Genomic DNA, 16,146 nt, shown 5'->3' with positions numbered 1-16,146 from the left:
GCAGCCCTTTTCAGGGCTATCTTTTATCCCAAAAAATTGTCAAGATATCAAAACTTTCTTATCGTTTTTATATTTAATTACCACCAACTACATTTATTTTTATGTCGACTAATAAACCACCATGAGAAAACATACTAGTATTTTATTCCTGATTCTTCAAGTATGTTCCCATGTCCACAACGCATCCAATCATCTCTCTAGATCAGACGCATTCCTTTTAAAAGGGATTTTTATTTACTGTGTACAGGGTGTAACAATAAAATTTATACAATTGCATTTTGGTTTCTCAGGAAAAAACTAAAAGAGGTATGGTACAAATGTTATATGCAATACAATCAGTAATATCTTGGCTAAAAGAAGACGTTTAGTTGGTTTCTTTACTAGATCGGGTTCAAAAGTTATGTCCGATTAAGTAAACATCCAGAAAACGTGTTGGGCCACTTTGCCATGTTTGCGCATATCAAGTTTGAACCACGTAGATATGCTTATCGCGCATTAAACATCAAAGAACTGACACAAAAGAATTATAAGTGGTGTTTCTTCATATAATTAACATGAACTTAATAATAATATGATATTTCTTTAAAATCTATGAAAGTCATGAAATTTCATTCAAATTATCTTATAAATAAAGTAATTTCTCATATCCCTGAGATATCATTGGTAAAACTGAGAACAGTTTTTGCATCCATAAGTACAAAACAATTTTGAAATTAAGTTCAGCTGGGCTTCTAGCTGTTCTGGGGCGACCACTATTGCCAGCATTTCTGTTAACAAATTCTACATACTTCTCAAAGTTATATGTAATTGTATGCCTTGATGGAATACGTGAGTTTGGAAAATGAGCTATAAACAAACTTATGGTTTCTGCTTGACTCCATGTGCTACACCGAATGTCACAACCATAAAAATACGCTCTTCCAACGTGAATTGGGGTTGAAGCTGCAGCCATGATTTCTAGTAAATAAGGTTGTTATGTCAGTGCTTAGTTGTGACTTTCATAAACTCAAGGAGATATTCTATTATGTAATCATTTCTACCACTTCGAATACCCAATTGTTTATAACTACCTATCGTAAGATCATCGTCCATGGTTCAACTCTACTCAGTCACTTTTGTAACATTTTAGACAAAAGTGGCCCAAGCGGTTTTAAGACTAGGATACATAATTGACCATATCTTCACTTTTATACCGTCGATTTTACTGAAACAAAGCTTAGCTGGTGGCTAAAGAAATTATCATGATAGACATATAAATATCAAAAAAACCACAAAATAATCGGCATACTTGTGTCATTCTATTTTCAAAATTGTACAAATTTTATTGTTACACCCTGTATATAGTGTGATATTTGTTATGAAAATAATAAGTTCCATTCAGGCGTGAGTGTTTATGATTGTCCCGAACTGTTGGACCATAGAATTAATGGAAAGTGTGTTGTGCATATCGTGTTCTGCAATATGAAGAACTGAGACGCAAAAAGGGCTTATACATTCGATTTTATTATGGCTACTTCGTCATTCTCTATGGTAAGAATTCTTCTTCTTCTTGTTTGCTTCATTTCAATCGTTGAAACGGCCAAGTACCTTTTTTACTCCACGGATAATGGTAGTTCTGGATTCAATGCAAAATTTGTTGCCAACGCATTAGCCACAAGAGGACATGATGTTACCTTCGTTGTTCCTGAGGAAATTAGTAACCTTTTTGATGATGACGCTGAGAATACTTACAAACTGATAAAAGTCAAAGGTGGGTATCCTGAAGAATTCTATTTAGCTTTCAAAGACGCTATTGCTACTGCAGCTTTGCAAGGAAAGTTAAACGACGCATTCATCGATTTGAGTAAATTGATCATACCACCGATACGAAGATACAAGACCGCGTTATTCAATAATTCAGAACTCATGAAACAACTTCGCAATCAAACCTTCGACTTGGCATTTTTTGAGGATTTGAATATCGAATTTGGTCACATAGCGAACGCCATTAAGGTACCATACGTTTTAATGGGTCAAATGCTGACGAACCCATATATGGCATGGCTTATAAGAGCACAACGGAATCCATCTTATCACCCGGGAGATTTGTTAGACTTTGATCAACACATGGATTTTATTCAGCGACTACAGAGCACAATTGAAAACATCAAAGGCTTCCTCTCCTACTACATACTTGTGTTAATGACAGAAGTTTCGTCAGAATATCTCCAGATGAATAAACCAACATCTCAGCTATGCATGGAAGCAGAACTTATATTCGTCAGAACACACTTTGCTTTGGATTTCCCAAGACTATTACCACCTCATGTTATACCAATGGGAGGACTAATGGCAAGGCCAATACAACCTTTAAATGAGGTAATTTATTTCCACTCGGCATGCTCAATGAACTTGCTAAAATGCTATTCATGAAGTACAATGAATTTGACCTTAATTATAACCGAGGCTTTGCATACATGCAGATATTTCCCGTGTTATTTTGTTGTGGGGTGTCTCTGGTTGTAATGGCTTTTTCAAAATCCCAGTCTGGGCAGCCGCACTGTTGAAGGGCACTGGGGATGGGATCTTTGTCCTTCTGAAGTAATGGTGTCCGCGCGGTGATATAAGGTACGGATCACCCCTAATTTGTGACCAAGGGGGTGATGTGACCCAAACTGAAGGTATTGGTCAGTATGGGTAGGTTTCCTGAAAACAGTAGTACTGAGGGTGTTATCAGGGTTAACTTGAACAAGACAGTCTAGCATTGTCTAGGAAAGCAAGCCGATTGTCTTTGCAACTTTCCTGAGTAAACTTGATGCTGGCGCCAACTTGATTGATATACTTAAAAAAGTTGTCTTGTTCGTTCCGATCAATAACAACGAATGTATCATCCACGTATCTGAAGCCAGAGTCTTTGAGGTTTGCCTGGAAAATTCTTCAGGACATATTGCTCAAATTCTTCCACATGTGTAAGTCAATACCAATTGGTGAAAGGGGGATCCCATAACACAGCCATGGATATGCTTATAGTATGGTCCTTTGTACGAGGAATAGTGTTCAGACAGATATCGGCCAACCCAGACAATAATTGTTCAACATTCAGATTTGTGCGCTCGCTGAGGTTGAGGTCATTTTTAAGGGACTTGGTAACTGCTTTTAGAATATCATCCGGTGGAATGGATGTTAACAATGCGTTAACATCGTAAGATGTTATCGTTTGGTTGTAACTTAATGTCTTTGACAATATCCAAGAAAGTTTGACTGTTCTTAATGTGATGGGGGGTTTTGCTAACCAACAGAGCAAGAACCTTGTCGGCGTATTTGGCCTAATTGTAGGTGACTGCTGCTGACTAGGTCGTACAGGGATCGGATCGTGCTTATGAATCTTTGGTAAGCCATACAACGCGGGGACATTGGGTTCCGTGGGGGATTCAAACTATGCTTTTCAACATTAGTGACCGCTCCTTTAGTCCATAACTTGTTGGTAAATTCGGTGACTACTTCCTCGCCGATTACCATCACGTGACCAAACCAGTCAAATCTCTGCGCAATCTGATGACGACCCGGTGAACAGGTCACGACGAAACTAAAAAATCGTTGGTGAGTCCAGAATTTGATTCATATTATTGTCTATTTTCTACTAGCTGGATGACTCAAAACATTCATAGCCTTATACCTGCTTTTTCTAGGATCTTGATGCTTTCATCCGCCAATCAGGACATCACGGTACAATCATCTTCAATTTTAGTACCTACATGAGTGTAATGACGAACGAACAAGCTAACATCTTCATCAATGCATTTTCAAGACTCAAACAACATGTCATCATGAAGTATAAAGATGAAACGAAGCTTACTCTCCCGGACAATGTACGGAGCATGAAATGGATAGCACAGAATGATCTGTTAGGTAATTCTTGCAAGTTGTGCTAGTGTGCGGTGCGTGGTTCTTCTTTGATTATTAAGAATAACGATTAAGCATCATTAATTTGATCTCATGCGCTAGTTTGTAATGTTTGAATGTTTCTATGTTCCAGTGTACGATGCGTAAGCCTCTTCCTTTGAATTTCCGATTGCTTTTTATATACTTTTGCATTTTAATAACGTTTGGGTTATAATGTTTATATAATAATAATAGTGTTAGGTTTTCCACCCATTTGATTTTATAAATCTACTGTCTAGCCTAATATATATATATATATATATATATATATATATATATAATAAATTGAGAAGTTAAGAATACAATGTTGATTCTGTGGGGTTTTGTTTGTTTGTTTGTTTGTTTGTTTGTTTTTGTTTTGTTTTTTTAATTATTTTATTTATCATCATTTCAATTATGATTTCCTTTAGGTCACACCAGCACCAGGTTGTTTATATCTCATTGTGGATGTAATGGCGCCTTTGAAGCGCTCTACCACGCTGTTCCTATTATATGTATTCCTCTTTTCCATGATCAATTTGCCATTGCTCAGCGTATAGTATCAAAGGGGATAGGAACCAAGCTAGATATCGTAGGATTAACCAGTGACAGGTTAGAGGGCGCTATTTCACATATGCTGAAGAATCAAAGGTTGGTGGACTTTTTGTTGATAATTTTAAATCATTGCCTTTGTAACTACCCGTATTAGTAAATCGAAATTTCATAAAGGAATCCGTGTTTCCATCGATTAGTTTCGATCAAACGGAATCGAAAAGTCACCTGTATCATCCAAATCTCCTGACACAGTTTAATATTTAAGAGCAATGAGCGCCATTTGAAGGTACATACATAACGTTCATTATCAATAATTAATCAACAATAACTATAGCATAAAGAAAAACGGGCCTAAAATAGAACCCTGCGGCACACCTGACGCCTAATAAAGTTCATATGATATTATGTCTTACCTTACCATACAGCTACCAGGATAGCATTAACCATCTGTCAGCGATTTATCGAGATGACCTCCAAACACCCATCGAACGAGTCGTCTACTGGATGGAGTTCCTAGTACGCCATGGGGGCGCTAAACATCTACGAAGCTCAGCCTATGATCTAAACATGTTCCAATATCATCTCCTTGATGTGTATCTTGTGCTGATAATAATTACCATTGCTGCCATTTTTGTTGTTCTTAAGTTTGCAAAATTCGTGTACCAAACACTTATTAAATGCAAGAAGGTATGGTCAGAGCGTGAATATTACTCGACCAAAAAGAAACCAGAATAGTGCGTACCTTTGACCAATATCTCCTAAAGAAAATAAGAAGTTTGGACCTGTTGTACATGACTTGTAATATTTTCCTTAGTTTCCATGTACATTGTAATCGCGAGTCGAGTCTTTGAAGTCTCGGGACAAGAGGTCAGTTCAGGTTGTACAGGGGTCCAAAATTAAATTGCACTGATTTTCTAAAACATTGACGCAAATTATTTAACAGTAAGAAAGAGAATATTTTGCACTATCTGCGATGCATGATAGCATGTGTTATGTTGTCAAGAGATTTTTTAAACCACGTGATGAGATGTTATTTATCTATTTATTTTTATATTTTTCTATGTTTTCTACTTTTATTTTCTATTAATTTTACTTTCTATTTATTTTACCATTTATATTGATATTTCTTTTTCTTTTTATATATTTATCTATTTATTTTCTATTATTTTTAATTTCTATTTTTTTTATTATGTTTCTATTCCTTTCTTCAAAAGAACACACTTTTGTCTCCTTTAAAACTAAAACCGCCATTTGGAATCGGTTCAGGGCATGGAATTACATTAAGCCTTTAAAAAAAATCGGTATTTTAAGGCGTCACTTTGCAAGAGACCTTGCGGATTAATGTGCCACTTACAATAATTTTATAAATATACAATTTCACATTCCGGAGATATCCTACTTTTACATGGTAGATGTACAAATTTACTAAGGTCCCTACAAAAAGTAGCTATGGACTAAAGTAGAAACAGCGCCACAGAAAATTTACGAGAAAAACAACAACCGAGAAAAACAACAACAGCAAGATGTAAAATGGAGGCGTCTGACCATAATTAATATATAGCTTTTTCCTCTCTAAAAATAATAGAAGAGAGTGGAAAACCCACTCTTTCAAAGTCTAAGTGATCTAAATGAAAATCTTAAAAAGGATGAGCTTTTAGTGATAATGATAATATTCTACTTTTTTCAGAGCGAACAATATAGCTGTCACGATCCTTTTAGAGTGAAATATTGGCACTCCAAAATGACTTGTCCCTTAAGGGGTCGGTTTGCACAGTATTTTGGCCTAAGCACATCAGACACACCATATTGCATTCTGAATACGAGGAATGTCCTTATGATATCAAATAAGTTTGATTTTTTTTAATCGCGATATAGGCCTAATACAAATTTTATGGCAAATTACATGTATTAAAAATTTCATTTATTTTTGATATTATATAGTCCTAGAAGTAAACTTTATAAATCTAATGATAGGCCTATGTACGTAGCTGTGAGGAAAAGTCGTCTTTCATATTAAAATTATGATCTTTTGGTCTTGAAGATATTTTTCCCAAAAAGACCTAATTTTAGGGAAAAATGTATATCTTCAAAACAAAAGATCAAAATTTTCATATGCGGGCTTTTCATCCCAGCTACATGTACACTTTAAGTAGGGCCTAATACCTACATATCATTAGATTGGTAAAGTATACTTCGAGGACTGTTGAATGTGAAAAAATATCAATTTTTAATAATTTGTCATACATTTTGCATTACATGTATATCGCAAATTTAATCAAAAATCACAATTATTTGATATCAGAAGGATTTTCCTCGCAATCAGAATATTATTGACTAATATGCAGCATGTATCAAATAGCGCCATCATTTTTAAATACGCTTAAATGTAGTGTTGCACTGATTTAGTCAACAAAGGGGCATCATCTCCCACAGGGCTTTATAACTGCTCCAACTACTGAAAACTTTCTTCAAGTCACGTCTTCCATATTTTAGCTTCATCATACATGTGACCACCTGACCTCTGATACTGTTTGTAGTCCAATATTGAAACAAAACAGACAAATTAGTACAAACTTTTTGTTTCACTAATGGTATGTACTAATTAACTTATTTAATTTTGTTAATGCATTGTTATTACAATATTGTGTATGTGTAATAGTATGTTTAAGTTAGGCTATATATTGTTTTTAATTTTTTTGTTCCCTAGGTTTTATGTTTTGTAAAGCGCCCAGAGGCTTTTTGCGTTGGGCGCTATATTAAATCTCTCATTATTATTATTATTATTATTATTATTACTAATGACAGAAGCATTAGCAAGTCAACAAAGATTAGACTCATCACCACTTTGATTTTCCCGATGCAAGTATGCATGTGAAACATGGGTGATCAATGCTGCAGATCAGAGAAGGGTTGAAGCGTTTGAGATGTGGTGCTGGAGAAAGCTTCTGCGCATCATGGACTGCCAAAAGGACAATAAGAGTGTTCGGGAGAAAGACTCACTCTTCACTCTTCAACTCAGTGATGAAACAGAAGTTACAGTATGTTGGACATGTTGCCAGGCGAGAAGAAACTTCAATCTAGAGAAAGTGGTTATGTTCAGGAAATATGAGGGGGACAGAAGCAGAGGAAGACAGAGACTCAGGTTAACAGATGGGATTATTACTTTAACTTGGCAATTTACAGCTGTTACACCAAAGCACAAGATCGACAAGAGTGGAGAAACTTCACCAGAAACTCATTATAAGTAGATCGACGACGACGACGACAATATGAAAATTTTGATCTTTTGGTATTGAAGATATACATTTTTTCCAAAAAGACCTAAACATTTCAGGTGTGTATAGAGGAAAATGTATATCTTTAATACGAAAGGTCAAAATATTCATATGATGAACGGCTTTTCATCCCAGCTACATACACTTAACTTTAAATACTATATCATTAGATTTATAAAGTTTACTTAAATGTCAAAAATATTATATTTTAATAATTTGTCATAAAATTTGTATTATATTGCAAATTTTAAAAAGTCACAATTATTTGATATCAGAAAGATTTTCCTCGTTATCAGAATGCAATTTGGTCTGATGTAAATTAAAGTATTATGTGCATGCAGCATACTAGTATATTAGATAGCGCCATCATTTTTAAATACCCTTAAATGTTGTGTTGCACTGATTTTGTCAAAAAAGGGCATCATCTCCCACAGCGCTTTACAACTGCTCCAACTACTGAAAACTTTCTTCAAGTCACGTCTTCCATATTTCATCATACATGTGATCACCTGACCTCTGATACTGTTTGTAGTCCAATATTGAAACAAAACAGACAAATTAGTACAAACCTTTGTGTCATTAGACTTGATCGTATGGTGTAGGTCAATGTACCTGCAATCCGTATGTTCTGATTTGAAACAGATTTCAAATCAAATGTTTCATAATAATTTGTTTTAACTTAATAATAGGGCCACACTAGAAACTCAACATGGCATTATGACATTGTTAGAGGCTTTGCTCATGTTTTTCTATATTAGGATTACTGTATGGTCTGTACGTAAATATGAACATATAAAAAAAAATCTTTGAGAATGGTGTCCTATTCCTAATTCCAGAAAAATAAAGCTTTTTAGGGGAGGGGTGGGGAAAGGGATCGTGATATACACAGTAAGCCCTCATCCTTTAGTTTCATCTGTAAGTCAGGGAATAAAAGTCAAATTTTATTTAGACCCACTGTTTGGTTTTTTTGGTGGGATAGGGGCCCAAAATGTATTTGCGTAAGTTATCATGATTATACCCAAAAAATATCACGAAAGACGCATGTTACAATCTCAGTTTTTTATTTGATTAGAAAAGAGAAACAAAAACACTCTTACCTGAATGTTTTAACATTTAAAAAAAGATGCACAGACCCTATCACCCGAAATTAGTCCAATTCATTCGGCTTCATTATATCCTAGCATATACAGTAAGCCAAAAAATTAAGGTACCAGCTGTGTTCACCCCTGTACAAATCAATAGGGCTTGCAATGGAGCAAACTGCAACCTTAAAATTGGCATCTTCCTTGGGTATTTATTTAAGTGTAAATATTGCAATGTGACCTTTATCCATATTATTCGGTGAAGCTAAAATGATTTAGATAATTTTTTTTTTATCCCCCAAAATATAGTGCTTTATTAATTTCTGAAAGTTTCCTGTCCTTTCCAACTTTTTTCGAATGTATTTTGACAAAGATTGTAAATGGTATGTCCCTCGTTACCACTGTATACGCAACTATAAGCTGAACGAGTACCGTAATCATGGTAATATGACAGGAGAGAAACGATTTAGATTGTTTACAAGCAAATGAACCTAAAATAACCGGTTTTAGGGCAATTATGATCCTAATTGTCTGTTTCATCAGATAACCATTGAAATGAAAACAACCCCACAATAAATCCACAAACACAGATACGATTAGTCACATTTAGTTGAATAACTCGGGTTGACTGACATTTGTCCAATTCAAGTCCTATTGTCGCTAATATTTGCAGAAAAATTGGCGATTGTTAAATGACGCCACTAACTTCCGACTTTTGCCACATCTTGATCGAAGAACACGACAATAGGACAAAAGATGAAATGGAGTGAAAGTATATAGCTTGCTTTTTAAACGGTTGTGTTTTCATTTCAACAGACCTTGTTTCTCTGTTAACTCGTCAAATTTGAGTTGGTAAAGTAACATAATAATGATATAATATGCTATCATCTTTTTATAAAAGGACGAAATTGAGTATACCCGGAATAAAGTCTATTGTTTGGATTGTTTTTGATGACATTTTAAAACCCCGTTTGTGTTTTGTCAATAAAGTTTATTCAAACATTTGGCATCGTAACAATAATTTTTGAAAACCTATAAATAAATGATTCGGTGATTTTCAATAAAGTTGATTGAAAAATCCTTGAGTTTTTGGTATCAGCTGATTTTGAATCATTGCATGTTGTTATATCTTAAAGGTGATGAGAATTTGTTTATAAGACATGCGATTACGATTTTATTTTATTCATTTTCACTTTAATGTAAGGTATACCTTACATTATATGTGAATTCTCTTTTGCATCAGCCTCCCCCCGCTGGCCACTATACAGGCAGTGGCGTAGCCAGGACTTTTTCAGGGGAGGGTGGGGGCAAGGCATTATACAGGGACAAACTTTGACGAAAATGGTCAAAATTGGCTAAAATTACAAAAAGGCCTCTCACATGGGGGGGGCAAGAGGGGCCTTCTCACATGGGGGGGGGCTGTCAAGGATTTTAAAGCCTCAGTATACTTTACTTTTTCGTCAGCATTTTTCAATGGCATCGATGGGTGGAAGTAGAAATGGCGATTTTCGTAAGTGACGAGCGAGGTCATCGTTATAGTAATAATCTATTTTCATTTTGAATATTCCAGCAATTTTGAAATAGCCGGCCTCTCCCCGGATGGTGTTATCTCTGGTTGAAGGTATAAGGGGATGTGACGGTACCTTTTCAGCAATTTTGGTATATCGATGGGTGGGTTTTCAGTGTAGACCAATGCACCATGGCCCTAAAAGTGCCCAATTAGGGTAAATTTGGGTGCTTTTTTGGGTGTTTTTGTGGAAAATTGGCATCATTCTGATGGGTAGCAAAAACAGAGAAACGTAGGTAAAGAGAAAGTCTGCGTGGCACATCCCCGTACAAAATTTTTCGAATCCCCCCCCCCGGGCCTCTCCCTATACACTGAATCTCACCCGCCCTACATCCCCAAAATATATCGTTCATTTCCATCGCTGCATGCAATAGGCCTATAGTACGAACCTAGCGTATATTGGGAAATGACTTTAAGGTGACATTACTCTTCGCGTGAATCACAGGAAACAATGTGACAGCATGTCAAGCAAAATTCTTTTAATTATACTGATTATAACACGCTAGTTTAGAAAACACCTTTGTCTTATGAAATTTTGAAATTTGATATTCAGCTTTTACGTATCACAATATTTTTCTGTTCCAATTTGTTTCATTTGTGCCGCTTTCTTTCTTTCTTTTTCTTTTTTCTTTCTTTCTTTCTTTCTTTCTTTCTTTCTTTCTTTCTTTCTTTCTTTCTTTCTTTCTTTCTTTCTTTCTTTCTTTCTTTCTTTCTTTCTTTCTTTCTTTCTTTCTTTCTTTCTTTCTTTCTTTCTTTCTTTCTTTCTTTCTTTCTTTCTTTCTTTCTTTCTTCCTTCCTTCCTTCATTCCTTTCTGGCATTTCTTTTTTTTTTTTTTCTTTTCTACTTTTATGCGTTCTTGCTTTCTTTCTTTCTCTCTCTTTCTTCCTTTTCTTTCAGGTTCTCCCCTACTTCTTCCTCTGATCTGAATGAACAATTGACCATTAACATCACGTTCATTACCACAAAAGACCGGTACCTGCAAATTACACACGTTTGATTCGTGAACTACCGTGGATTTGTTTGCTTTCTTCCAAAGGCATCGGCTTGACCATCGTCATCAAAGTGAACACGTAGACCCTCCATTGAGACCACCTTACTGTAATTAATTGTTTCTTTATGTAACACCTTGTAGTTCATATAACATTACTTAATTAAAATCATAATTCCCTGGTGTGTCAATTGTCTCACCAGGTTCGTGTATGTAATGAGTCGGCTACCTCGATTTTTGTTTTGAGGTAGTTTTATTTAATTGTATTGCAGTCACTTAATTTAATGTATTCGGGGGTGTTCCAAACATCTGTTATTGCATTATAAAATACTAATAAATATTATGTATAATATTTTACCACAGATTATAGAATTATAATCTGTGATTTTACGATGGATTTGTTGGGAGCCAATTTAACAGTATTGAGTGAGTTTCAGGCGACCCTTCTGAGTTTCCGTAGCACGTACGTATGGTCGAACTTAAGGGATGGGACATGAGCGTTTGGACAGTATTTTTGTGGGACATGAGGGCAAATCAGACATATCGAATTGCATTCTGAATACGAAGAATATCCTTCTGATATCAAATAATTTAGATTTTTTGAAATTCGCAATGTAATACAGGGTGTCCCAAAAAAAGAGGCCCCTCATTGATCCCTCTTTTTCTCCTATTTTAGATCAAGTATATGTTGGTATGTAAAGGAGCCTTTGCCCGTTAGCTTTAATAAACCGAAACAATTATTTCAATCGGCTCATAACTTTTGAAGATATGCCCTTTTAAAGAAATGTATCCGTTTTTCACTCTGTCCACGGAGAGGTTTGGCTACTTCAAAGATTGAAAAGTACATATACCATGCATGAATATAAAACATTCCTCGATGATAACTTTGTGAAATAACAACTTTATTTTAGGGAATGGGCTTTACCGGTGGGCTTATGGTTTATGGATTTTGTTAATTGTCATTAATTTGGGCGAAATTGATGTGGGATGGGACTTCTTTTGCTATACTTGCAATTACTTATGTTTTTCTCGGTTATTTTATGCCTTTTTGTTTTATTATGTTTCTTACTTTCTTACATTATTGTTTCTTGCTTTCTTTTTATTGACAACATAAGTCATTTCTCTTTTTTGGAATAAAAGGTAGCCCTGAAAAGGGCTGTTTAGTTTGGTTTTGGTTCTTTTGAAGTGAGTTTACTGTGCTGCTCTGCCCTGGTTGCCTCCTTGACGAATACAGGTTTCAGCCCTAGTCCTCATTGCATCAATTGCGTTGCTTGCGCCGGATACTTGCGAATATAGCAGTAATACATTTGCAAAGATCTTGAATTTTGCCACACATGAAGAAATCAAGTGGTGTGAGGACTGGTGATCTTGCAGGCCACTCAACAGCATGACCCATCCCAACCACTCTGTTTGCTATCGATATCCGTGAACAGAGTGAAAAACGGGTACTTGTCTTTAAAAGGAATATCTTCAAAAGTTGTGAGCCGATTGAAATAATTGTTTTGGTTTATTAAAGCTAACAATTACAGGTTTCTTTACATACCAACATATATTTGATCAACTTTTCAAAAATAGGCGAAAAAGAGGGCGCAATGAGGGGCCTCCTTTTTTTGGGACACCCTGTACATACACATTTTATGGCAAATGATTAAAAATATATATTTTTGATATTTAACAGTCCCTGAAGTAAACTTGAATAAATCTGATGATATGTACTTAAAGTGTATGTAGCTGGGATGAAAAGGCGATGATCAATTTAAAGTTTTGACCTTTCGTATTGAAGATATGGATTTTTTTCCCACAAAACACCAAAAAAAATTAGGTCTTTTTGGGAAAAAATCCATATCTTCAATATGAAAGGTCAAAATTTTCAATTGACTGTCGGCTTTTCCTCCCTGCTACATACACTTTAAGAATATATCATGTTTGGAAAATTTGGTCTTTTGGGGGAAAATGTATATCTTCAATATGAAAGGTCAAAATTTTCAATTGATCGTCCACTTTTCCTCTGTAGCTACATACACTTTAAGTACACATTAGATTTATAAAGTTTACTTCGAGTACTGTTATAATGTATCAAAATTTAAAAGATATCAAATTTTAATAACTAACTAGGCCTTGTCATAAAATTTGTATTACGTAAGTTAAAACCCAAACTAACCTTCACAAAAAAGTCATCCCGAAATAATTGACACTATAAACACTAATAAAGAAGTCGGATTTATTGTATCACATCAAAGATTAACCGTGTTATCCTTATTTTGCTTGATTACTATTACCAAATTATAAGGCTCATTAGTCGCTTGCTATTTTTTGCTACTCTCAGCTGACTCTTGGTACTGCCCACAGATTTCACGCTTACGAACATGACCAATTTTCGGCGTCCACAAGCTTATTAATATTATCATTTCTGAGGGCGACACTGACCAATCTTTCAACGTTTTTGGCTTTTTGCTTTTCATGCTTTTGGAAAGGATAAAATATGTCAAATTGTAACTGATTTGGTATATAAATTAATACAATATCACAGTGACTGTTTTATTTGTTACAAAATGCTTTGAAAACGCGCGCTTGATTTTGACCGATGATGCCTCAAGAACACCACCCCCAAACATATAGGGTTAAGTTCTAAGGTATATATAATGGGTGGGGCTATAACAGAAGTAGAAGTCAACATTAACATATTTTCGTGTTAAGATTGGGGCAAGGGTTTGGATTAAGAGAGTTATACAACTTAGGCCTTTAATTTCTACTATGTTATTATTGATCATGTTGACCCTGCAAACATTTCAAAATGTCGAGAAGCGGTCAAATTTCGATATTTTCACCAACATTTCGACATTTTTAAGAGACGATCAAATTTTGATATTTGCAAGAAAAGGTCAACAAACACCAACGCTTGGGTCAGTACAACCTGAATTCCTTACGCAGATCACTTTTTGTTTTCAAAGAAACTATTGTTGTCTTACTTGTCTAAACAAAATGGATATCAAAGACGGTGCGAAGTCGCCTCGTCCGATGGATATCCGGTCGTTCGCGTGCCGTCTGATCCCACGCACGCTCTCCTCATTAAGTTCCGAAAATTGATGATGCGGGATTAGTCAATCACTATAATCGGTAATATATTTTACAGGTTTACCGCTTCAATAAATAGAATAACATATTGAAGATTTTTTATATAACCTTATGAGTAAATTGACAAGTTCACTGTGTCATTGTACACTCGTTCATCATTATCTCCAGAACCATAAGCTTCAATTTATTTGGTTGACCATGTATGTTGACCGGGTGGCATTGGTCGAGATTGCTGTCCTGACGTGACATGATTATTAAGATCATTGATTTGATCATGTTTTCATATAAAGTTTATCATTGCTATATAGGAAGACAAAACCATTTTGTTACCATAAATTTGTAGATGAAGTTTAAAATGTTCTTCCGGATGTTTTCTTTCTATCAAATACGGTAGGTCTACTAGAATTATAGGCCTAAATATCAAAATGTAATCTAGAAATTTCAATAATTGATTTTGAAAACCGGCCAGCATCTCTCAAAATGTCCAAATTGGTCATTGTCTGCGTACGTAACCTTACGGAGGGTGTAAACAAGGCACACCACTTTGACCATTCCTATTGTTTGTGTGTGTTGATTCTCTTGCTATACGGTATAAATCGGATGTACGATGGAAATAATATACAAGGTGTCCCATAAAAAGGTTACATGTAGGAAATGAACCGCATATTCTGATGGTAGGGGGCCTACAACAAAACGATGTATATGTCCTTTTTTTAGACATTATTTAATATATTTATTCCCCTTCTCCTTCTTGTAATAATAGCTAATAATTGTCCGCAAAGTTTAAACTCCGTAGCTGAAAAGCAATTTAGCTTATGACTATGACTATGAGAGCAAGATGGCAGGGATTTAAGACTATTTATTAACATCAACAAATATTTTCACAATGTACATGTACTTTGGAACACTCGGTATTAGGTTTATGATAAGAAAAAAAAACCTGCATAGAATAGAATAACATGACAGGAAACAACAAGGCGCCTCACATTGCCTGTTTCTATTGTCTTTCTGTGTCGATTGTTTGTAAACATGACATTAAGCAGTTAAGGATGGCCTTACAAGGAACATGAGGAAGAACATTACTGCGCATCGGATGCAGCTATGGAGGCGTAGGCATAGTGTTCACCATCACGCTAAAAACACATTAGGCCTACAGATATTAATAGCCCTCGCGGTCTTCTAATTTTGGATAGAGTTCAGATATTGTCCTGGTTTTAAGGGATCTGGAATGAGCGTTTTGAGCGTTTCGACAGTATTTTTTGTGGGACATGAGAGCACATCAGACATATCGAATTGCATTCGGAATACGAAGAATGTCTTTCTGATATCATACCCCATCCCTTAATAACCAAACGAAGTTAACGTTGATATGTATGATACACCGCGCCCGGGTGTCCCAAAAAGCTTTATACATGTTGATTTTTGAAAATAATCTAAGCTAATATCCTATGTAATTTTCATGACAAATATTTATGATTTTTCAGTACCATTTTAAAACATTTGGAATCTCACAAAAATGAGTCATTATTTGCTACGACAGTTCCCATGGCTTGTAATTATAAACGTGTTGAAATAATTATATTTTGCAATTTGAACCTAGATATGTCAACCTGGTGCATGTTGCGAGTGACCATTGGTCAGACCAATATGGAGGTAAGACGTTTTCATCAAAATCAGCTATGTGTATTTCACAATCAAATATG

General features: G+C 35.3%; 1 protein-coding gene across 1 annotated transcript; it reads left to right on the top strand.

Annotated features, from left to right (window-relative positions):
- Positions 1 to 1,472: 1,472 nt before the first annotated feature.
- LOC140171226 (UDP-glucuronosyltransferase 2C1-like) lies at positions 1,473 to 5,465 on the top strand. The gene is made up of 4 exons (XM_072194444.1): positions 1,473 to 2,358; positions 3,669 to 3,888; positions 4,332 to 4,551; positions 4,881 to 5,465. The coding sequence occupies exons 1-4, from the start codon at positions 1,507 to 1,509 to the stop codon at positions 5,188 to 5,190; spliced, it is 1,602 nt and encodes a 533-aa protein (XP_072050545.1). The 5' UTR covers positions 1,473 to 1,506; the 3' UTR covers positions 5,191 to 5,465.
- The last annotated feature ends 10,681 nt before the right edge of the window (positions 5,466 to 16,146 follow it).

This window comes from Amphiura filiformis, chromosome 15 (assembly GCF_039555335.1).
Source record: "Amphiura filiformis chromosome 15, Afil_fr2py, whole genome shotgun sequence".
Lineage (NCBI taxonomy): Eukaryota > Metazoa > Echinodermata > Ophiuroidea > Amphilepidida > Amphiuridae > Amphiura > Amphiura filiformis.
Note: the sequence above shows the minus strand (reverse complement) of the source record. Positions and strands in the feature narration are given on the sequence as shown.

Excerpts from the sequence above, each read along its gene's own strand:
- LOC140171226 (XM_072194444.1), top strand. The coding sequence starts at position 1,507 with ATGGCTACTTCGTCATTCTCTATGGTAAGAATTCTTCTTCTTCTTGTT. Across the intron at positions 3,889-4,331 it reads AGCACAGAATGATCTGTTAG|GTCACACCAGCACCAGGTTG; the intron begins GTAATTCTTGCA and ends GATTTCCTTTAG. Across the intron at positions 4,552-4,880 it reads CATATGCTGAAGAATCAAAG|CTACCAGGATAGCATTAACC; the intron begins GTTGGTGGACTT and ends CTTACCATACAG.